This window comes from Salvelinus namaycush, chromosome 20 (assembly GCF_016432855.1).
Source record: "Salvelinus namaycush isolate Seneca chromosome 20, SaNama_1.0, whole genome shotgun sequence".
In the NCBI taxonomy this organism is placed as follows: domain Eukaryota; kingdom Metazoa; phylum Chordata; class Actinopteri; order Salmoniformes; family Salmonidae; genus Salvelinus; species Salvelinus namaycush.
Genome location: NC_052326.1, coordinates 16,807,991 through 16,826,716, shown reverse-complemented (window position 1 = coordinate 16,826,716; position 18,726 = coordinate 16,807,991). Strand labels below are relative to the sequence as shown.

At 43.2% G+C, this 18,726-nt stretch overlaps 1 protein-coding gene and 2 non-coding genes across 5 annotated transcripts; 2 read left to right on the top strand and 1 right to left on the bottom strand.

Moving 5' to 3' along the window:
- Positions 1-6: 6 nt before the first annotated feature.
- LOC120065091 (store-operated calcium entry regulator STIMATE-like) lies at positions 7-17,511 on the top strand. 3 transcript variants are annotated; one of them, XM_039015807.1, is made up of 9 exons: positions 7-89; positions 1,032-1,222; positions 3,014-3,062; positions 3,273-3,368; positions 5,865-5,986; positions 6,483-6,595; positions 6,785-6,862; positions 7,094-7,243; positions 15,654-17,511. In XM_039015807.1, exons 1-9 carry the CDS (start codon positions 64-66, stop codon positions 15,765-15,767), a joined length of 939 nt encoding a protein of 312 aa, XP_038871735.1. In that variant the 5' UTR covers positions 7-63; the 3' UTR covers positions 15,768-17,511. The 3 variants fall into 3 exon arrangements, with proteins under 3 accessions (XP_038871735.1, XP_038871736.1, XP_038871734.1); XM_039015808.1 differs by having other exon boundaries at positions 13-581; XM_039015806.1 differs by having other exon boundaries at positions 13-1,222.
- Positions 14,478-14,549, top strand: trnae-cuc. Its single transcript has one exon. It is a non-coding gene; the product is annotated as a tRNA-Glu (tRNA).
- Positions 15,248-15,319, bottom strand: trnae-cuc. The gene has a single exon. It is a non-coding gene; the product is annotated as a tRNA-Glu (tRNA).
- Positions 17,512-18,726: the final 1,215 nt, after the last annotated feature.

Below are 18,726 nucleotides of genomic sequence, written 5' to 3'. Positions count from 1 at the left end.
TGGGCAGTCTGAACAGACTCAGAAGGGATGTAGCTTGAAATTCTAGTGGTAAATTAGCTAGCTATGCAACGAATGGACTGGATACTCAGGTCATTATTCATAGATTTTATGCTAAACAGCTTTTTTCAAATACAATAACATCTGGAGTCGTGAAAAGATCAATATCATGCATGTCATACATGCAGGAGGGATCAATTGCAAGTAACGTTACTTGGACTGAACCAGACTATGTAGCTAATTTAGCTAGCCTAGCTAAATTACCGGCGTTAGCAACTACCTGCTTCACCCTGGTAACGTTAGGCTAGCTAAAATGATAACTGGTGGTTTGTACCTGACGCGATATTAGCGCAACACATTTGTATTTACTCAAGGAGCTTGATAGCATAGCTAGCTAACGTAAAGTGGTACAGAAATAGCCGAAATCAGCTAGCTTCATTTGCTAGCTAACGTTAACCCTCTCGCGCACTGCTAAAATACATGAAGAACATGCCTTGGGATGACTCATCTTTTACCCGACTGATGTTAAATGCAACTTTGTTGCTAATGTTTCCTTTAGTAAAACATTGAGTAGCTGCATGCATGTAAGTGTGGTATTTCCGTGTAGTATCCTTGTCCATGCTTGCCTGTGTATCTAGCTAAGCTAACTAGTTAACGTTAGGTAGGGACCCAAGATGGGTTTTAATTTGTCGTAAAAGAAGATGCTGACGCATGGTATGTATCTCGTCCTTTTGTGGCTATTCGGGATTAATATTATCAACAATGGCATTTGTTTGCTGACACTGGCTACATAGGAAACGGAAAGATATGGATCCGCAGTTAAAAGGGAGAAGATTCCATTACTAGTGGCTAGTTATCGTTCTCTGTTTTGCCGATATTGTCTGCATAGCTAACTAATCGATTGCTAGCTGGATGACGAAGACACCTATTCTATGTGGATGAGACATTTCAATTAAAGTTATTGCTTGGCTGTCTACCTATATGCCATCGCCCCAACAACCCATTTTTTTTATCTGGTCAACTATGGCGGTTAGCTGGGTGAGTCTCCTTTCTCAAGCCGGGGACGTGGCTGCACCGGCCGCTATGTCCTCTTCCAATACGTCAGTGTCCGCCAGTCCCACGCCAGATGCGGACACCCGTGGCTGCGAGAACGGTGCCTTGATGGACTCTTTCGGCATTTTCCTGCAAGGCCTGCTAGCGATGGTGGCCTTCAGTACGCTGATGTGTGAGTACAGCCAGCCAGACGCACACCCTGACTGGAAATTTGACTTGTTTGTTCAGTATAGGCATATTGTTGTAATTGAATAACCTGCTTAGGCTACTTGTTTTTAATTGTCTGTTTTCAATTGGCAAGAATCACTGGCAGTCATAGCATTCACTGTGTCTCAAAAGACTGGATTGGACGGAGTTACTTTGGACACAACAGACATCTATGTTGGCCCATCCCCTTAGTGTGCCTTTTTGGCCATGTAGTTTGTCCTCCCCTTTGATTCAGTGTCAATGTTGCCCTGGTGAAGAGGAACTTCAGTCACATCAGCAAGAGGTGAGGAATGTTCAGCTCAGAGCAGCGATGATGCCTGATGCAGCTTTCTAAGCAGGAATTGGCTGGGCCTGAGCCTGCATCAGTCACACAGCCCACAGCTTACATGCAGGGTGTGTCAGTAGTTACATACTCAACACATAACAGAGTAGTATGAGGGAGCCTGAAGTTACAGCATAACCATATGAAAATGCCACTGTAAACATTAATTTGGGCATCACACTAGGAAAACGAACTCCCCTTTTGACAGGTGACATAGACACATACTTTGCACACACGCATGCACGCACACAGTAAAGTACTTAACACACACTAGGAGATTGTTGTCTAGTGGTACCATGGCTGAAACACAAATTGAGGATTAGGGTATGTCCAGTAGATTAGTGACCAGTTGAGTCATAAAGCATTGAACCACTTCTCACCCAGCAATCAATCATGTGTAATGGGTGTTAGGAGAAGGGGGGGGGGGGGCATGGAAACAAGATTACTATTGTTGGGAACAGCCAGAGCTTTATTTGTCAGCCATTATGTCACGTTGAGAGAATACACACGCTCACACAGGGATTAATTAAAGTGTAGGCCTAGACTTTAAAATAACCCAGTGGCTTGTGCCTCTCGTACACATAGGGGCCTGAACCCCAGAGTAGCAGTCGGGCAGTTTCTTTCATGTAGGCTATTGTGTCTGTAGGGAACAATGTTTGAACACATTCTCCCAACCTACAGTATCTCTTCCCCATTCTTCCATAGCCAGGTTGGTAACCCAGGTGATAATGCTGAAAGATTCAGGTCACTGATATACCAGTCACGTGGTCAGGACAGTGTGATATGTAATATGACAATGCCTGGTGTAACATACTCATAGCACTAGCCGGTCCTCTTGATTACAGTGCTAAAGGCACATTTCTTTTAGCTCATAAGAAACAAACCAATTATTTCCTCTGCTGACAGGCCAAGTGAGATTTGGCTGATAATGATAGTCACAGTAACATCAGCTTGACTACAATTTTAGTACAGTAGTGTGCCACTTCCTCTTTTACCATTCACCCTTCCTCTATAGTCTGACCTTGTGTTAACATGGCATCTCAATAGCTGACTTGTTAAGAGAATGTAGCCTAATGAACATTGTTTGGTTCAGTCTTAAGTCTATTAGTTAGGCTATGGTGCCAGGTGTAGCCTAGTTAAAAGGGAACACTGAACTGCATTTCCCATCACACTGGCCAATACTCATAGAAAAGGGCCCCTTACATGTCATGCTGATATGTTGACCATCATACTAAACTTGATGATGAAAATGTAAAGCCTAGTTAACTTCAGACTTTAGCAGTCCTAAATTAATTTACATGAATAGGCTGATTGAATCTACTCCTTGACATAATTAGGACAGAGGTACTGATTCATCCCACTGCTGTCGTGTGTGTCCGTGTGAGAAAGAGAGCAGCAGTCCTATATCTGACTCTCTGTCTCTCCTCTCCACAGTAAAGCGCTTTAGGGAGCCCAAGCATGAGAGAAGGCCCTGGAGGATCTGGTAAGACAGGAGCCATCTCACACCCACTCCCAACCAGTGTATTCAAGCTTATCCTCTTCAATATTTCTTATGACCTAGTTACAATGTGAACACTGAATTGCAACTAAGATAAACACAAGACTGGTGCATGTTGTTATGTTCAGCTTTTGAAACAACTTGAATGCTCAAAGAGTTTTAAAAATATCCTCCTGTCCTGGCCAACTCTTCCAGGTTCCTGGACACCTCCAAACAAGCCATTGGGATGCTGTTTATTCACTTTGCCAATGTCTACTTGTCTGACCTCACAGAGGAGGACCCCTGTTCACTGTGAGTCTCTGTATATTTGTATGTGTCCATCAGTCATTGTGTTTGTCTGACTGTGCGTATGACTGTATGTAGGATAGTCTCTTTATAACATTGTCTACCTCTTCTTCAAAAGTGCCTTCCTCACCATCTTAAATAAGCATGCCCCTTTCAAAAAATGTAGAACTAAGAACAGATATAGCCCTTGGTTCACTCCAGACTTGACTGCCCTTGACCAGCACAAAAACATCCTGTGGCGCACTGCACTAGCTTTGAATAGTCCCCGCAATATGCAACTTTTCGGGGAAGTCAGGAACCAATATACACAGTCAGTTAGGAAAGCAAAGGCTAGCTTTTTCAAACATATTTGCATCCTGCAGCATTAACTCCAAAAATCTTTGGGACACTGTAAAGTCCATGGAGAATAAGAGCAGCTGCCCATTGCACTGAGGTTAGGAAACACTGTCACCGCTGATAAATCCACGATAATCGAGAATTTCAATAAGCATTTCTCTACGGCTGGCCACACTTTCCACCTGGTTACCCCAACCCTGGCCAACAGCTCTGCTCTCCCTGCGGCTACTGCCCCCTTCTCCTTCACCCAAATCCAGACAGCTGATGTCCTGAAAGAGCTGCAGAATCTGGATCCCTACAAATCAGCTGGGCTAGACAATCTGGACCCTCTCTTCCTAAAATTATCCGTTGTCGCAACCCCTATTACTAGTCTGTTCAACCTTTCTTTCGTATCGTCTGAGATTCCTAAAGATTGGAAAGCGGCCGTGGTCATCCCCCTCTTCAAAGAGGGAGACACTAGATCCAAACTGTTACAGACCTATATCCATCCTGCCCTGCCTTTCTAAAGTTTTTGAAAGCCAAATGAACAAACAGATCATCGACCATCTCGAATCCCACCGTACCTTCTCCGCTATGCAATCCGGTTTCCGAGCTGGTCACGGGTGCACCTCAACCACGCTCAAGGTCCTAAACGATATCATAACTACCATTGATAAACAAAACAGTACTGTGCAGCCGTCTTCATCGACCTGGCCAAGGCTTTCGACTCTGTCAATCACCGTATTCTTATCGGTGGACTCAACAGCCTTGGTTTCTCTAATGACTGCCTCGCCTGGTTTACTAACTACTTCTCAGAGTTCAGTGTGTCAAATTGGAGGGCCTGTTGTCCGGACCTCTGACAGTCTCTATGGGGGTGCCACATGGTTCAATCCTCGGGCCGACTCTTTTCTCTGTATATATCAATGATATATATCGCTCTTGGTGATTATTTGATCCACCTCTACGCAGACGACCCCATTCTGTGTACATTTGGCCCTTCTTTGGACACTGTGTTAACAAACCTCCAAACAAGCTTCAATGCCATACAACACTCTTTCCGTGGCCTCAAACTGCTCTTAAACGCTAGTAAAACTAAATGTATTCTCTTCAACCGATCGCTACCCGCCCGCCCGTCTAGCATCACTACTCTGGACAGTTCTGACCTAGAATATGTGGACAACTATAAATACCTAGGTGTCTGGCTAGACTGTAAACTCTCCTTCCAGACTCACATTAAGCATCTCCAATCCAAAGTTAAATGTATAATCGGCTTCCTATTTCGCAACAAATCCTCCTTACCCTCGTAAAACTGACTATCCTGACGATTCTTGACTTCGGCGATGTCATTTACAAAATAGCCTCCAACACTCTACTCAGCAAATTGGATGCAGTCTCTCACAGTGCCATCCGTTTTGTCACCAAAGCCCCATATACTACCCACCGTTGCGACATGTATGCTCTCGTTGGTTGGTCCTCGCTACATATTCGTTGCCAAACCCACTGGCTTCAGGCCATCAATAAGTCTTTGCTAGGTAAAGCTCCGCCTTATCTCAGCTCACTGGTCACCATAGCAATACCCACCGGTAGCACACGCTCCAGCAAGTATATTTCACTGGTCATCCCCAAAGCCAACACCTGCTTTGGCTGCCTTTCCTTTCAGTTCTCTGCTGCCAATGACTGGAACGAATTGCAAAAATCACTGAAGTTGGAGACATATCTCCCTCACTAACTTCAAGCATCGGCTGTCAGAGCAGCTTACCGATTGCTGCAGCTGTACACAGCCCATCTATAAATAGCCCATCCAACCAACTAACTACCTCATCCCCATATTTGATTTGTTTTTCTTTCTACTCTTTTGCACACCAGTATTTATACTTGCACATCCTCATCTGCACATCTATCACTCCAGTGTTAATTGCTCAATTGTAATTACTTCGCCACTATGGCCTATTTATTGCCTTACCTCCTTACTTAATTTTCACACACTGTATACAGATTTTCTATTGTGTTATTGACTGTACGTTTGTTTATCCCATGTGTAACTCTGTTGTTTTTGTCGCACTGCTTTGCTTTATCTTGGCCAGGTCGCAGTTGTAAATGACAACTGGTCTACCTGGTTAAATAAAGGTGAAATAAAAAAAAAAACCTCAACCTTGAAGTAGGTAATGTCTCCTCTCTCTTCCTCAGTTATCTTATAAACTTCCTCCTGGATGCGTCTCTGGGCATGCTGCTGATCTACGCCGGGGTGAGGACTGTCAGTGCCATTGTAGAGTGGAGGCAGTGGGATGCTCTACGCTTCGGAGAATACGGTGAGGATCAGGAGAGTGTGTGTGTTTGTTGGTGTGGCTGAGATCCTTTCACCCTGTAGTACACATGATGTCCAGAAGAGGGCAGAGGCTACCTCGTGCACTGCAGTGCTGCAATGTCATCCAGATCAAACAGTGGATCACTGTTAACTTGTTCAACTGAGGCAGAGTTTATGGATGCCACAATGAACTTTCCCTGGTTCTTTGATTTAAAGACACAATCTGCAGTTAAAACAATTACAAAGCAGTCACCCTGCTTCTGTTTTGGTAAAAGGCTGAGATGGGCCTGGAGAAATGTAACCACTCAACAAATATTCAGAGAAGTGAGGACATTTTTGCCGGTCCTCACTTGTAAAATAGTATTTTAGGCTTTGGGGTTTGGGTTAGAATTGGGTTTAGGTTTAGAGTTAGGGGTTAGGGAAAACAGTATTTGGAGTGGGATTCAATTGTTGTTCCCAAAAAAGTCCTCACAAGTATAGTAAGAGATGTGTGTGTGTAGGAGAGCCCGTGCAGTGCACTGCGTGGGCGGGCCAGTGTGCTCTCTACATCCTCATCATGATGTTTGAGAAGGTCCTCATCATCCTGGTCCTACTCATCCCCCAGTGGAAGAAGGTGAGTAAGGGGGCATATTGGGTAGGGTCCTGACCTATGACCATTTGTATCAGTTCATTTATATTATCCCTGTGGGAAGTGTATGAATTCTAACAGTACTGTAAAGTTTGTCTGTTTTAACTCGGTTGTGTTAATGTTTTTATTTCCTGTCTTGTTTGTTGTGCTCATTCGTGTGTCTGTGTATCACAGCTGGCTCTCCTGAACCCCATAAACAATCCTCAGTTGGAGCTGGCCATCGTCATGCTCATCGTCCCATTCTTCGTTAATGTAAGTTAAGTGTGCAGTGCCTCCGTGAGGCAGGGCTCTATGAAGAACATAGTATCATATGGAATGGTATTACTTCATAGGTTGTTGTTTGCTACAACTATGTGTATTTGATGTTCTGTTTGTTGACAGATTTTAGCCAGTTCGGTTTGTGGTGTGTGTGATCAAACTGTCTGTCATGTGTGTCTGGTGATGTACTTGCTCAATGGGCTGTGTACCATATGTTGTCCTCAGGCCCTGATGTTTTGGGTGGTAGATAACTTCCTGATGAAGAAGGGGAGGACAAAAGCCAAGCTGGAGGAGCGGGAGGTGGGGGAGGATGTGCGGGGCAACCGTAAGGTGCGCTACAGACGGGCACTCTCCCACGACGACTCAGAGTCTGAGGTAAGACCTGGACCCCGCCACTAACACAGGGCCATTTATAAAGTCATGGACAAAAAAATTGTAAAAACACAATCATACATACATTACACACACAAGCTGGTTTTGGAAAGAGCTCGGGAAAATCCTTAGGGGGAATATCGACTAAAGTCCTTGATTTGATTCTGAGCCTTGTCCACCTCTCCTCCTTACCCCCAAAATCCCTCTCCTTGTTAACCCTGTGTGGCCTCTCGCTCTCCTCCATTGCCTCGGGCTGATGTAGCCACTGTGCTAAGCTACATCCTCCCTGAACTCCACTGGCTGTGTAGACAAACCCTGCCCAGCACCAGCAGGAGCCTCACTCTGGGCTGTAAATCATTCCACCTGGTGCCCATGATCAGTCACTTTACAGGCCTGTAATTTCCTCCACAGACCAGAGACAACCACTACACTCACAAACATTCATACATTAAGTCATTTAACAGTCTGCCTCGAGCAGGGGGAATTCTTATGAATCAGAAACTGTAAAAACAAACTGCCCATCCGTTATAAGGAGTTTTTTTCGAGTCCAGAGTTGTTGCTTTGGTATCAAAGGTTGAGCTGATTGTGAAACCTAGGCAATTGGTTTCTTCAGTAACAAGAGGGTAACTCATGACTCATCCATAGCACTTAGAGAATTTTTATTTAACCTTTTATTTAATTAGGCAAGGATTACCGACACCGACATTCCCTCTTATTGAGGCAAATTTGCTTACGTCTGTAATATTAGGTGATTAGGCTACACCACTTTCCTGCATATTTTTTGGTTCCAAAACAATTATTTGTTTAGAATTAATATGCATTTGCATGCTTCCTGCAATGAAAGTATCTACCCTGTCCCTGTTTTTCGTTTCCAGCTCGTACTCCCTCTCCCCCCTTTGCACAGAGTGAAGGGAGAGATGCATCCTGATAAGCACAAGCATACGACTGTTGAGTAACAATTTTAAATGTAAATACGGGGTTATTAAAAAATAAAATTAAACACTTACTGTTAGGGTAAGTGAACCTATTAAGCCCACTTATCTTTGGATATAGGTATTTTTCTTTAACAAATTCTGCTGTTTTAACTAGAAGTCGACCGATTATGATTTTTCAACGCAGATACCAATTATTGGAGGACCAAAAAAGCCGATACCGATTAATCTGACGATTTTTTTTTTTTGTTTGTAATAATGACAATTACAACAATACTGAATGAACACTTATTTTTACTTAATATAATACATCAATAAAATCAATTTAGCCTCAAATAAATAATGAAACATGTTCAATTTGGTTTAAATAATGCAAAAACAAAGTGTTGGAGAAGAAAGTAAAAGTGCAATATGTGCCATGTAAGAAAGCTAACGTTTAAGTTCCTTGCTCAGAACATGAGAACATATGAAAGCTGGTGGTTCCTTTTAACATGAGTCTTCAATATTCCCAGGTAAGAAGTTTTAGGTTGTAGTTATTATAGGAATTATAGGACTATTTCTCTCTACGATTTGTATTTCATATACCTTTGACTATTGAATGTTCTTATAGGCACTTTAGTATTGCCAGTGTAACAGTATAGCTTCCATCCCTCTCCTCGCCGCTACCTGGGCTTGAATCAGGAACACATTGACAACAGCCACCCTCGAAGCAGCGTTACCCATGCAGAGCAAGGGGAACAACTACTCCAAGGCTCAGAGCGAGTGACGTTAGCGCTCAGCCCGCTGACTAGCTAGCCATTTCACATCGGTTACACCAGCCTAATCTCGGGAGTTGATAGGCTTGAAGTCATAAACAGCGCAATGCTTCAAGAAGAGCTGCTGGCAAAACGCACGAAAGTGCTGTTTGAATGAATGCTTACGAGCCTGCTGGTGCCTACCATCGCTCAGTCAGACTGCTCTATCAAATCATAGACTTAATTATAACATAATAACACACAGAAATACGAGCCTTAGGTCATTAATATGGTCGAATCCGGAAACTATCATTTCGAAAACAAAACGTTTATTCTTTCAGTGAAATACGGAACCATTCCGTATTTTATCTAACGGATGGCATCCCTAAGTCTAAATATTGCTCTTACATTGCGCAACCTTCAATGTTAAGTCATAATTATGTAAAATTCTGGCAAATTAGTTCGCAATGAGCCAGGCGGCCCAAACTGTTGCATATACCCTGACTCTGCGTCCAATGAATGCAAGAGAAGTGACACAATTTCACTTGGTTTATATTGCCTGCTAACCTGGATTTCTTTTAGCTAAATATGCAGGTTTAAAAATATATACTTCTGTGTATTGATTTTAAGAAAGGCATTGATGTTTATGGTTAGGCACACGTTGGAGCAACGACAGTCCTTTTTCGCGAATGCGCACCGCATCGATTATATGGAACGCAGGACACGCTAGATAAACTAGTAATATCATCAACCATGTGTAGTTATAACTAGTGATTATGATTGATAGTTTTTTTTATAAGTTTAATGCTAGCTAGCAACTTACCTTGGCTTCTTACTGCATTCGCGTAACAGGCAGGCTCCTCGTGAGGCAGGTGGTTAGAGCGTTGGACTAGTTAACCGTAAGGTTGCAAGATTGAATCCCTGAGCTGACAAGGTAAAAATCTGTCGTTCTGCCTCTGAACAAGGCAGTTAACCCACCGTTTCTAGGCCGTCATTGAAAATAAGAATGTGTTAACTGACTTGCCTAGTTAAATAAAGGTAAAAACAAAAAAAACTGATTGTTATGAAAACAATCGGCCATTCCGATTAATCGGTCGACCTCTAGTTTTAACCAATTCATCTGGTTATATCCATAACAGTTTTTTTCTTCCAAGCCAATCAGATGTTATTGACAGTTATGTGTAAGTTCCCACTAGTAGCCAATTTCAAAGTTGCAAAAGGTGTGGACTAACATTGAATTCTTACTTACAGGCCTTTCCCAACAATACAGAGAAAAACAACATTTAGAAATAATAAAATAGTCAAACGTAATAATACATGTTGTTGTCTTAGGTCTCTCTTTATGTAGTGTTGTCTCTTGTCGTGATGTGTGTTTTGTCCAATATTGTTATATATATATATATACACTGCTCAAAAAAATAAAGGGAACACTAAAATAACACATCCTAGATCTGAATGAATGAACTATTCTTATTAAATACTTTTTTCTTTACATAGTTGAATGTGCTGACAACAAAATCACACAAAGTATCAATGGAAATCAAATTTATCAACCCATGGAGGTCTGGATTTGGAGTCACACTCAAAATTTAAAGTGGAAAACCACACTACTGGCTGATCCAACTTTGATGTAATGTCCTTAAAACAAGTCAATGAGGCTCAGTAGTGTGTGTGGCCTCCACGTGCCTGTATGACCTCCCTACAACGCCTGGGTATGCTCCTGATGAGGTGGCGGATGGTCTCCTGAGGGATCTCCTCCCAGACCTGGACTAAAGCATCCGCCAACTCCTGGACAGTCTGTGGTGCAACGTGGCGTTGGTGGATGGAGCGAGACATGATGTCCCAGATGTGCTCAATTGGATTCAGGTCTGGGAAACGGGCGGGCCAGTCCATAGCATCAATGCCTTCCTCTTGCAGGAACTGCTGACACACTCCAGCCACATGAGGTCTAGCATTGTCTTGCATTAGGAGGAACCCAGGGCCAACCGCACCAGCATATGGTCTCACAAGGGGTCTGAGAATCTCATCTCGGTACCTAATGGCAGTCAGGCTACCTCTGGCGAGCCCATGGAGGGCTGTGCGGCCCCCCAAAGAAATGCCACCCCACACCATGACTGACCCACCGCCAAACCGGTCATGCTGGAGGATGTTGCAGGCAGCAGAACGTTCTCCACGGCGTCTCCAGACTGTCACGTCTGTCACATGTGCTCAGTGTGAACCTGCTTTCATCTGTGAAGAGCACAGGGCGCCAGTGGCGTATTTGCCAATCTTGGTGTTCTCTGGCAAATGCCAAACGTCCTGCACGGTGTTGGGCTATAAGCACAACCCCCACCTGTGGACGTCGGGCCCTCATACCACCCTCATGGAGTCTGTTTCTGACCTTTTGAGCAGACACATGCACATTTGTGGCCTGCTGGAGGTCATTTTGCAGGGCTCTGGCAGTGCTCCTCGTGCTCCTTCTTGCACAAAAGCGGAGGTAGTGGTCCTGCTGCTGGGTTGTTGCCCTCCTACGGCCTCCTCCACGTCTCCTGATGTACTGGCCTGTCTCCTGGTAGCGCCTCCATGCTCTGGACACTACGCTGACAGACACAGCAAACCTTCTTGCCACAGCTCGCATTGATGTGCCATCCGGGATGAGCTGCACTACCTGAGCCACTTGTGTGGGTTGTAGACTCCGTCTCATGCTACCACTAGAGTGAAAGCACCGCCAGCATTCAAAAGTGACCAAAACATCAGCCAGGAAGCATAGGAACTGAGAAGTGGTCTGTGGTCACCACCTGCAGAACCACTCCTTTATTGGGGGTGTCTTGCTAATTGCCTATTTCCACCTTATGTCTATTCCATTTGCACAACAGCATGTGAAATTTATTGTCAATCAGTGTTGCTTCCTAAGTGGACAGTTTGATTTCACAGAAGTGTGATTGACTTGGAGTTACATTGTGTTGTTTAAGTGTTCCCTTTATTTTTTTGAACAGTGTATATTTTTTTAATCCCAGCCCCCTCAGGGGGCCTTTTGCCTTTTTGGTAGGCCGTCATTGTAAATAAGAATTTGTTCTTAACTGACTTGCCAATTTAAATCCAATGAACATAATTAGTAACAATAATTTATACAAGGGGTACCACTGCTGAGGTAATTGAGGGATATATGTACATATAACTAGGAATAAAGTGACCGATTTAGTAAACCGCAGCAACAGCGTATGTGATCAGTCCAAAAAAAGTTAGTCCAGGTATCTATGTGGTTAACTATTCAGTCTGGGTTCTACTAAGCTAACATATGGAATTGTTTTTAGATCGTAATACCACAGATCATTTAGCTATTTGATTTAGAATTTTAGGACCCCTTTAGGTATAAAACATTATACAGTACTAGTCAAGTTTGGACACACCTACTCATTCAAGGGTTTTTCTTTATTTTGACTATTTTCTACATTAGAATAATAGTGCAGACATGAAAACTATGAAATAACACATGGAATCATGTAGTAACCAAAAACGTGTTAAAGAAATCAAAATATATTTGAGATTCTTCAAAGTAGTCACCCTTTGCCTTGATGACAGCTTTGCACACTCTTGGCATTCTCTCAACCAGTTTCACCTGGAATGCTTTTCCAACAGTCTTGAAGGAGTTCCCACATGCTGAGCACTTGTTGGCTGCTTTTCCTTCACTATGCGGTCCAACTCATCCCTAACCATCTAAATTGGGTTGAGATCGGATGATTGTGGAGGCCAGATCATCTGATGCAGCACTCCATCACTCTACTTCTTGGTCAAATAGCCCTCATACAGCCTGGAGGTGTGTTGGGTCATTGTCCTGTTGGGGGAAAAAATGATAGTCCCACTAAGCGCATACCAGATGGGATGGCGTATCGCTGCTTAATGCTGTGGTAGCCATGCTAGTTAAGTGTGCCTTGAATTCTAAATAAATCACAGACAGTGTAATCAGCATAGCACCATCACACTTCCTCCTCCATGCTTCACAGTGGGAACCACACATGTGGAGATCATCTGTTCACTTACTCTGCGTCTCACAAAGACACGGCGGTTGGAAGCAAAAAATCTCAAATATGGACTCATCAGACCAAAGGACAGATTTCTACTGGTCTAATGGCCATTGCTCGTGTTTCTTGGCCTAAGTAAGTCTCTTCTTATTGGTGTCCTTTAGTAGTGGTTTCTTTTCAGCAATTCGACCATGAAGGCCTGATTCACGCAGTCTCCACTGAACAGTTGAGGTTGAGATGTGTCTGTTACTGAAACTCTGACGCATTTATTTGGGCTGCAATCTGAGGTGCAGTTAACTCTAATGAATGTATCCTCTGCAGCAGAGGTAACTCTGGGTCTTGCTTTCCTGTGGCGGTCCTCAAGAGAGCCAGTTTTCATCATGATTTTTGCGACTTCCCTTGAATAAACTTTAAAAGTTTTGTGAAATTATCTGCATTGACTGACTTTCATGTCTTAAAATAATGATGGACTGTTGTTTCTCTTTGATTATTTGAGCTGTTCTTGCCATAATATGGACTTGGTCTTTTATCAAATGGGGCTTTCTTCTGTACACTAACCCTACCATGTCACAATACAACTGATTGGCTCAAAAGAAGGAAAGGAATTCCACAAATTTTAACAAGGGACACCTGTTAATTTTAAATATATTCTAGATGACTACCTCATGAATGAAGCTGGTTGAGAGAATGCAAAGGTTGGCTATATATATGTTTTGATTTGTCTAACACATCTTGGTTACTACCTAATTCCATATGTGTTATTTCATAGTTCTGATGTCTTCACTATTCTACAATGTAGAAAATAGTAAAAATAATAAAAACCCTGGAATGAGTAGGTGCTTCCAAACTTTGGACTGGTACTATGTATGTATATATTTATTGTTATCAAGACAAATGGGTCAATTTATATTGTTGTTACTTTTTGTCCATATCACCCATCTCTAATAGCACTATTGACATTGTTGAGTGACTAAAGTCGCTCGGGATAATAGCATCTGCTAAATAACTTGAATGTATATAATAGCGGTGAGGGCATCGAATCCTTACTTCTAGACCACCAGGGAGCTGTATCTAATCTTAGGAATGCATGTCCTATGGCATTACCGTCACACAGACTTTGTGGCACTACACACGACTGGCCGTGGCATGTGTGATGGGAGTAGTTTTTCATAGACAGCTGGATGTAGTGTAGCAGACTGCCACCACGTTGCACACTTCCTCCAATCAGAAGAACCATCTGCAAATCACCAGTGGGGCCCAAACCCACTATTAAATTAACCTTCCTGTACAGGTGTACACAGAGCATATATAGCTTTAGTAATCTGCCTCAAGCTATATAAAAAAAAAAATGAACAGTCTGTCTACATGGAGATTAAGAGCAGTGATCTTATAGAAGGTGGAAAATAGCAGGCTTGTTTTTTAGTGATGAGTTGGACCTAGTTGTTGAAGTTACAGATGCTGACATATTGGTTATGCTGTAAACAACCCCGATGGCAACCCTCTATACTACACCCAGATACTTTGACAGACTTCTCTGTCCAGTGACATTTGTTCCTTCCACTTTCACACCTCCCTGGTGGTCTAGTGGTTAGGATTCGGCGCTCTCACCGCCGCGGCCCGGGTTCGATTCCCGGTCAGGGAACAAGCTTTTTGTTGTTTCCAAGAATGCCCGTCAACGGTAGCCCAGTCATCACAACTATTCTTTTATTTACACTCTTGAGTACTTCTCCTTTTACCTGTTCACTCAGATCTTGAAATACATGTGTATTCAGACCCCTTGACCTTTTCCATATTTTGTTACGTTACAGCCTTATTCTACAATGGATTAAATAGATGTTTCCCTCATCAATCTACACACAATGCCCTTATATAGACAAGTGTGTGCCTTTCCAAATCATGTTCGATCTATTGAATTTACCACAGGTGGACTCCAATCAAGTTGTAGAAACATCTCAAGGATGATCAATGGAAACAGGATGCACCTGAGCTCAATTTCAAGTCTCATAGCAAAGGGGCTGGATACTTAGATAAATAAGGTATTTCGGGTTTTATTTTTAAGACATTTGCAACAATTTCTAAACCTGTTTTCACTTTCATTTTGGGGTATTGTGTGTAGTTTGACGAGGGGAAAAAAACTATTTTAATACATTTTAGAATAAGGCTGTAATGTAACAAAGTGGAAAAAGTCAAGAGGTCTGAATGCATTCTCAATGCACCGTATGCATGTGTATTTTACGATCTGAATGAACGGGTAAAAGCAGAGGTACGCTAGTGTAAATAAAAAATGTTTGATGACTGGGCTATGGTTGTCGGGCCTTCTTGGAAAGAATAAAACGTGTGTTCCCTGACCGGGAATCGAACCCGGGCCGCGGCGGTGAGAGCGCCGAATCCTAACCACTAGACCACCAGGGAGCTCTGTGTGGAGCCTGAATTTGTCAGATGGAATGCGTGACAAAAGGGAGGCGCCTCTCCAAAAGAGATGTAATATACCAGACTGCCACCAGGGTGAGCACTTTTTTACCCTAAGCAATCAGCCCCTACCCCCATCTTTCCACCCCTCTGAGGCAGATGGATGAAGAATGATGTGTTTCTTCTGACATGGGAGATTTGCTGGCGGCTGTGAGCATTTAAACTCTGGGATTCAACTCATTTGACCCATATCTCAGTGTTCTTTGAATATCATCCATCCAGGCTGTGTGACTTCCTTTTGTCTCATTTCCAATCTCTCTCTCGTTCTCTCTCTCAGATCCTGTTCTCGGCTGACGATGAGATGGACGACTCGGAGGAGGAGGATGTGCGCCGGCTCACCGGCCTCAAAACGGTCAAGAAAAAGAAGCACCGTATGGGGATCCCTGTTTAACCTGGGCCTACCCAGGCTGACCTGGTCTAACCCACTCCTGTGTCCACTCGCCTCACTTCACGTCCCCACTCTCCCTCTCCAGGCCCGCTGCCCTGACTGGAGCCTCCTGGGAACATGTCGTCTAGATTCCTCTAACAGCAGGCTAGCATTGGTCTTTGTGAGTAGGGCGCCTCTGTAGGGAGGTGGGATCATGGAGGACTGCAGATCATGGAGACTATTGGACTGCCTTTACTACACATTCACATGGGACTCCTGCAGCCTCTACACTGGGAATAGAAACACTTGGGAAAGTATTTTGCTGCAGCTAACCACATCTGAGATTTCACCATAGATCTATCACTTATGGTCGTGACACTCATTGAATAAATTAATTGTTATGATTGTGGAAAACCGTTAACACTGGTGTATTATAGGAACGTTTGGGTCTGGTTGAGTGGGTGACGCAGTATAATTGCTAGCACCCCTTCACTGTGGTTCCACACGAACTCTTAAGAGGCCCAGGATAATATTAACTGCATCAGGTTAAGCTGTGAATGGTTGTTACTTTTTCTGTGGTTTAACAGGTGACCTCTGTTGGATGTAGAGGGAGAGATCAGGCACCTGGGATTGCACTCGGCCTTTTCCCCTGCCTTCAAGCAAACCTCTGTCATTTTAACATTTTAATACATTTGATACTTATCTTCCGAATCTAAAAGTGGTTGTATTCCTCATTTAGATTCCGTATATAAAATGTATGTCTCTTCCTCAGCTAGGCTGACTGCAGTGGCTTGTTATAAGAGTTGGTGGAGGTGTGTGTCTGTCTGTGTGAACTTCCCATTCATGCATGTGCGGGAATGTGGGAAGTTTAGGATAATGCTCCTATGGAGGCTTTGCTCTGTAAACATGCAGTGTTTTATAATAACCACAACACTCACATTTCTAACTCCTCTAAGCCTATATCATGACTGCAGAGGGAGGACGGGTCAAGACAGTGCAGCTTGGCTGTGTGCGTCTCAACCATGCACCACCCAACCTTAACCTAAGGGACTGAGACCCCTATCCCAGTGACGGTACAGCCAGGCTTTAGGTCTGCAGGCCTGGATCGGGCCCTTCTCTCCCTGTGTGTGTGACTTAGCTAGGATCTCTTCTGTTACCTATTTATTCCTTGTCTTTGGTGTGTCCTGTTTATTTTTTTACAGTTATTTTGGGCTAAAACCATGAGACTGAACCTACACCATGTGTTCTTAATTCAGAGACAGTAGATATGGGACCTGAGGGTGTGTCCTCACAACCAATGTTCAAACTCTCTGCTCTTGCCCACATCACTGGTCTAAGGATGTTCTTTGTTTGTTTTGTGTTTTTGTATTTGTTTTGTTCATTCTTTTTTTTCGACAATGTGCCTGTGTGAATTTACCGTGTTTGTGGATGTTCGTCTTGTGCCTCAGATCTTCAGACTTGCAGTAGCATTCAGTTGGTTTGGCTCAGATGTTGAGAACTTGACAGAAACACAGACCTCTAGACTGGGAGTGACTTTTGGACCGGTGTACAGTGGAGAGAGCAGTGCGGGTATGTTTGTATGTTTGTGTTTGTGTGTGCAGTGTTGTAGTACTCGAGACTGGTCTCGAGACCACATATTGAGTGTTTCGTTCTTGTCTTGGTGTCGGATACATTTGTACTCTGTCTTGACTCGGTCTAGAACAGTGACGACTCGTCATTTCTTCCCGATACCAGCAGAGTAAAAAAATAAAACATAATTATCAACTTCCATTCAGTCAGTACATAAAACCACTTCGCCAGGCCAAATATACAGTGTATTCAGACCCCTTGACTTTCCACATTTTGTTACATTACAGCCTTATTCTAAAATATATATAATTTTAAATCCTCATCAATCTACACACAATACCCCATAATGACAAAGCGGAAACAGATTTTTTTGCAAATTTATTCAGAATAAAAACTGCTACCTTATTTACGTAAGTATTCAGACCCTTTGCTATGAGATTTGAAATTGAGCTCAAGTGCATCCTGTTTCCATTGATCATCCTTGAGATGTTTCTATGACTTGATTCGAGTCCACCTGTGGTAAATTGATTGGACATGATTTCGAAAGGCACACACCTGTCTATATAAGGTCCCACAGTTGATAGTGCATGTGAGAGCAAAACCAAGCCATGAGGTTCAAGGAATTGTCCGTAGAGTTCCGAGACGACAGGATTGTGTCGAGGCACAGATCTGGGGAAGGGTACCAAAAAATGTCTGCTGCATTGAAGGTCCCAAAGAACACTGTGACCTCCATCATTCTTAAATGGAAGAAGTTTGGAACCACCAAGACTCTTCCTAGAGCTGGCCAAACAGCAATCAGGGGAGAAGGGCCTTGGTCAGGGAGGTGACCAAGAACCCGACGGTCACTCTGTGGAGATGGGAGAACCTTCCAGAAGAACAACCATCTCTGCAGCACTCCACCAATCAGGCCTTTTTGGTAGTGGCCAGACATTCCTCAGTAAAAGGCACATGACAGCCTACTTGGAGTTTGCTAAAATGCACCTAAATGACTGACATGATAAACAAGATTCTCTGATCTGAAACCAAGATTGAACTCTTTGGCCTGAATGCCAAGCGTCACATCTGGAGGAAACCTGGCACCATACCCAAGAAGACTCGAGGCTGTAATCGCTGCCAAAGGTGCTTCAACAAAGTAATGAGTAAAGGGTCTGAATACTTAAGTAAATTATATATATATTTTTTAAATAAATTTGCAAAATGTCTAAATCAGTTTTTGCTTAATATGGAAATAGTCAAGGGGTCTGAATACTTTCCGAATGCGCTCTATACACTCCTTTCTTAACATTATCTTAACAGCCATGTTTGAGCAGTGGTGAACCTATAGGCCTTCAGTGTGTGACATGTTTGTGATTCTGAAAGGACAGCAAGCGTAATACCAGCGCACTCATGTATGAGTGCACTTTTTGTAAAACAC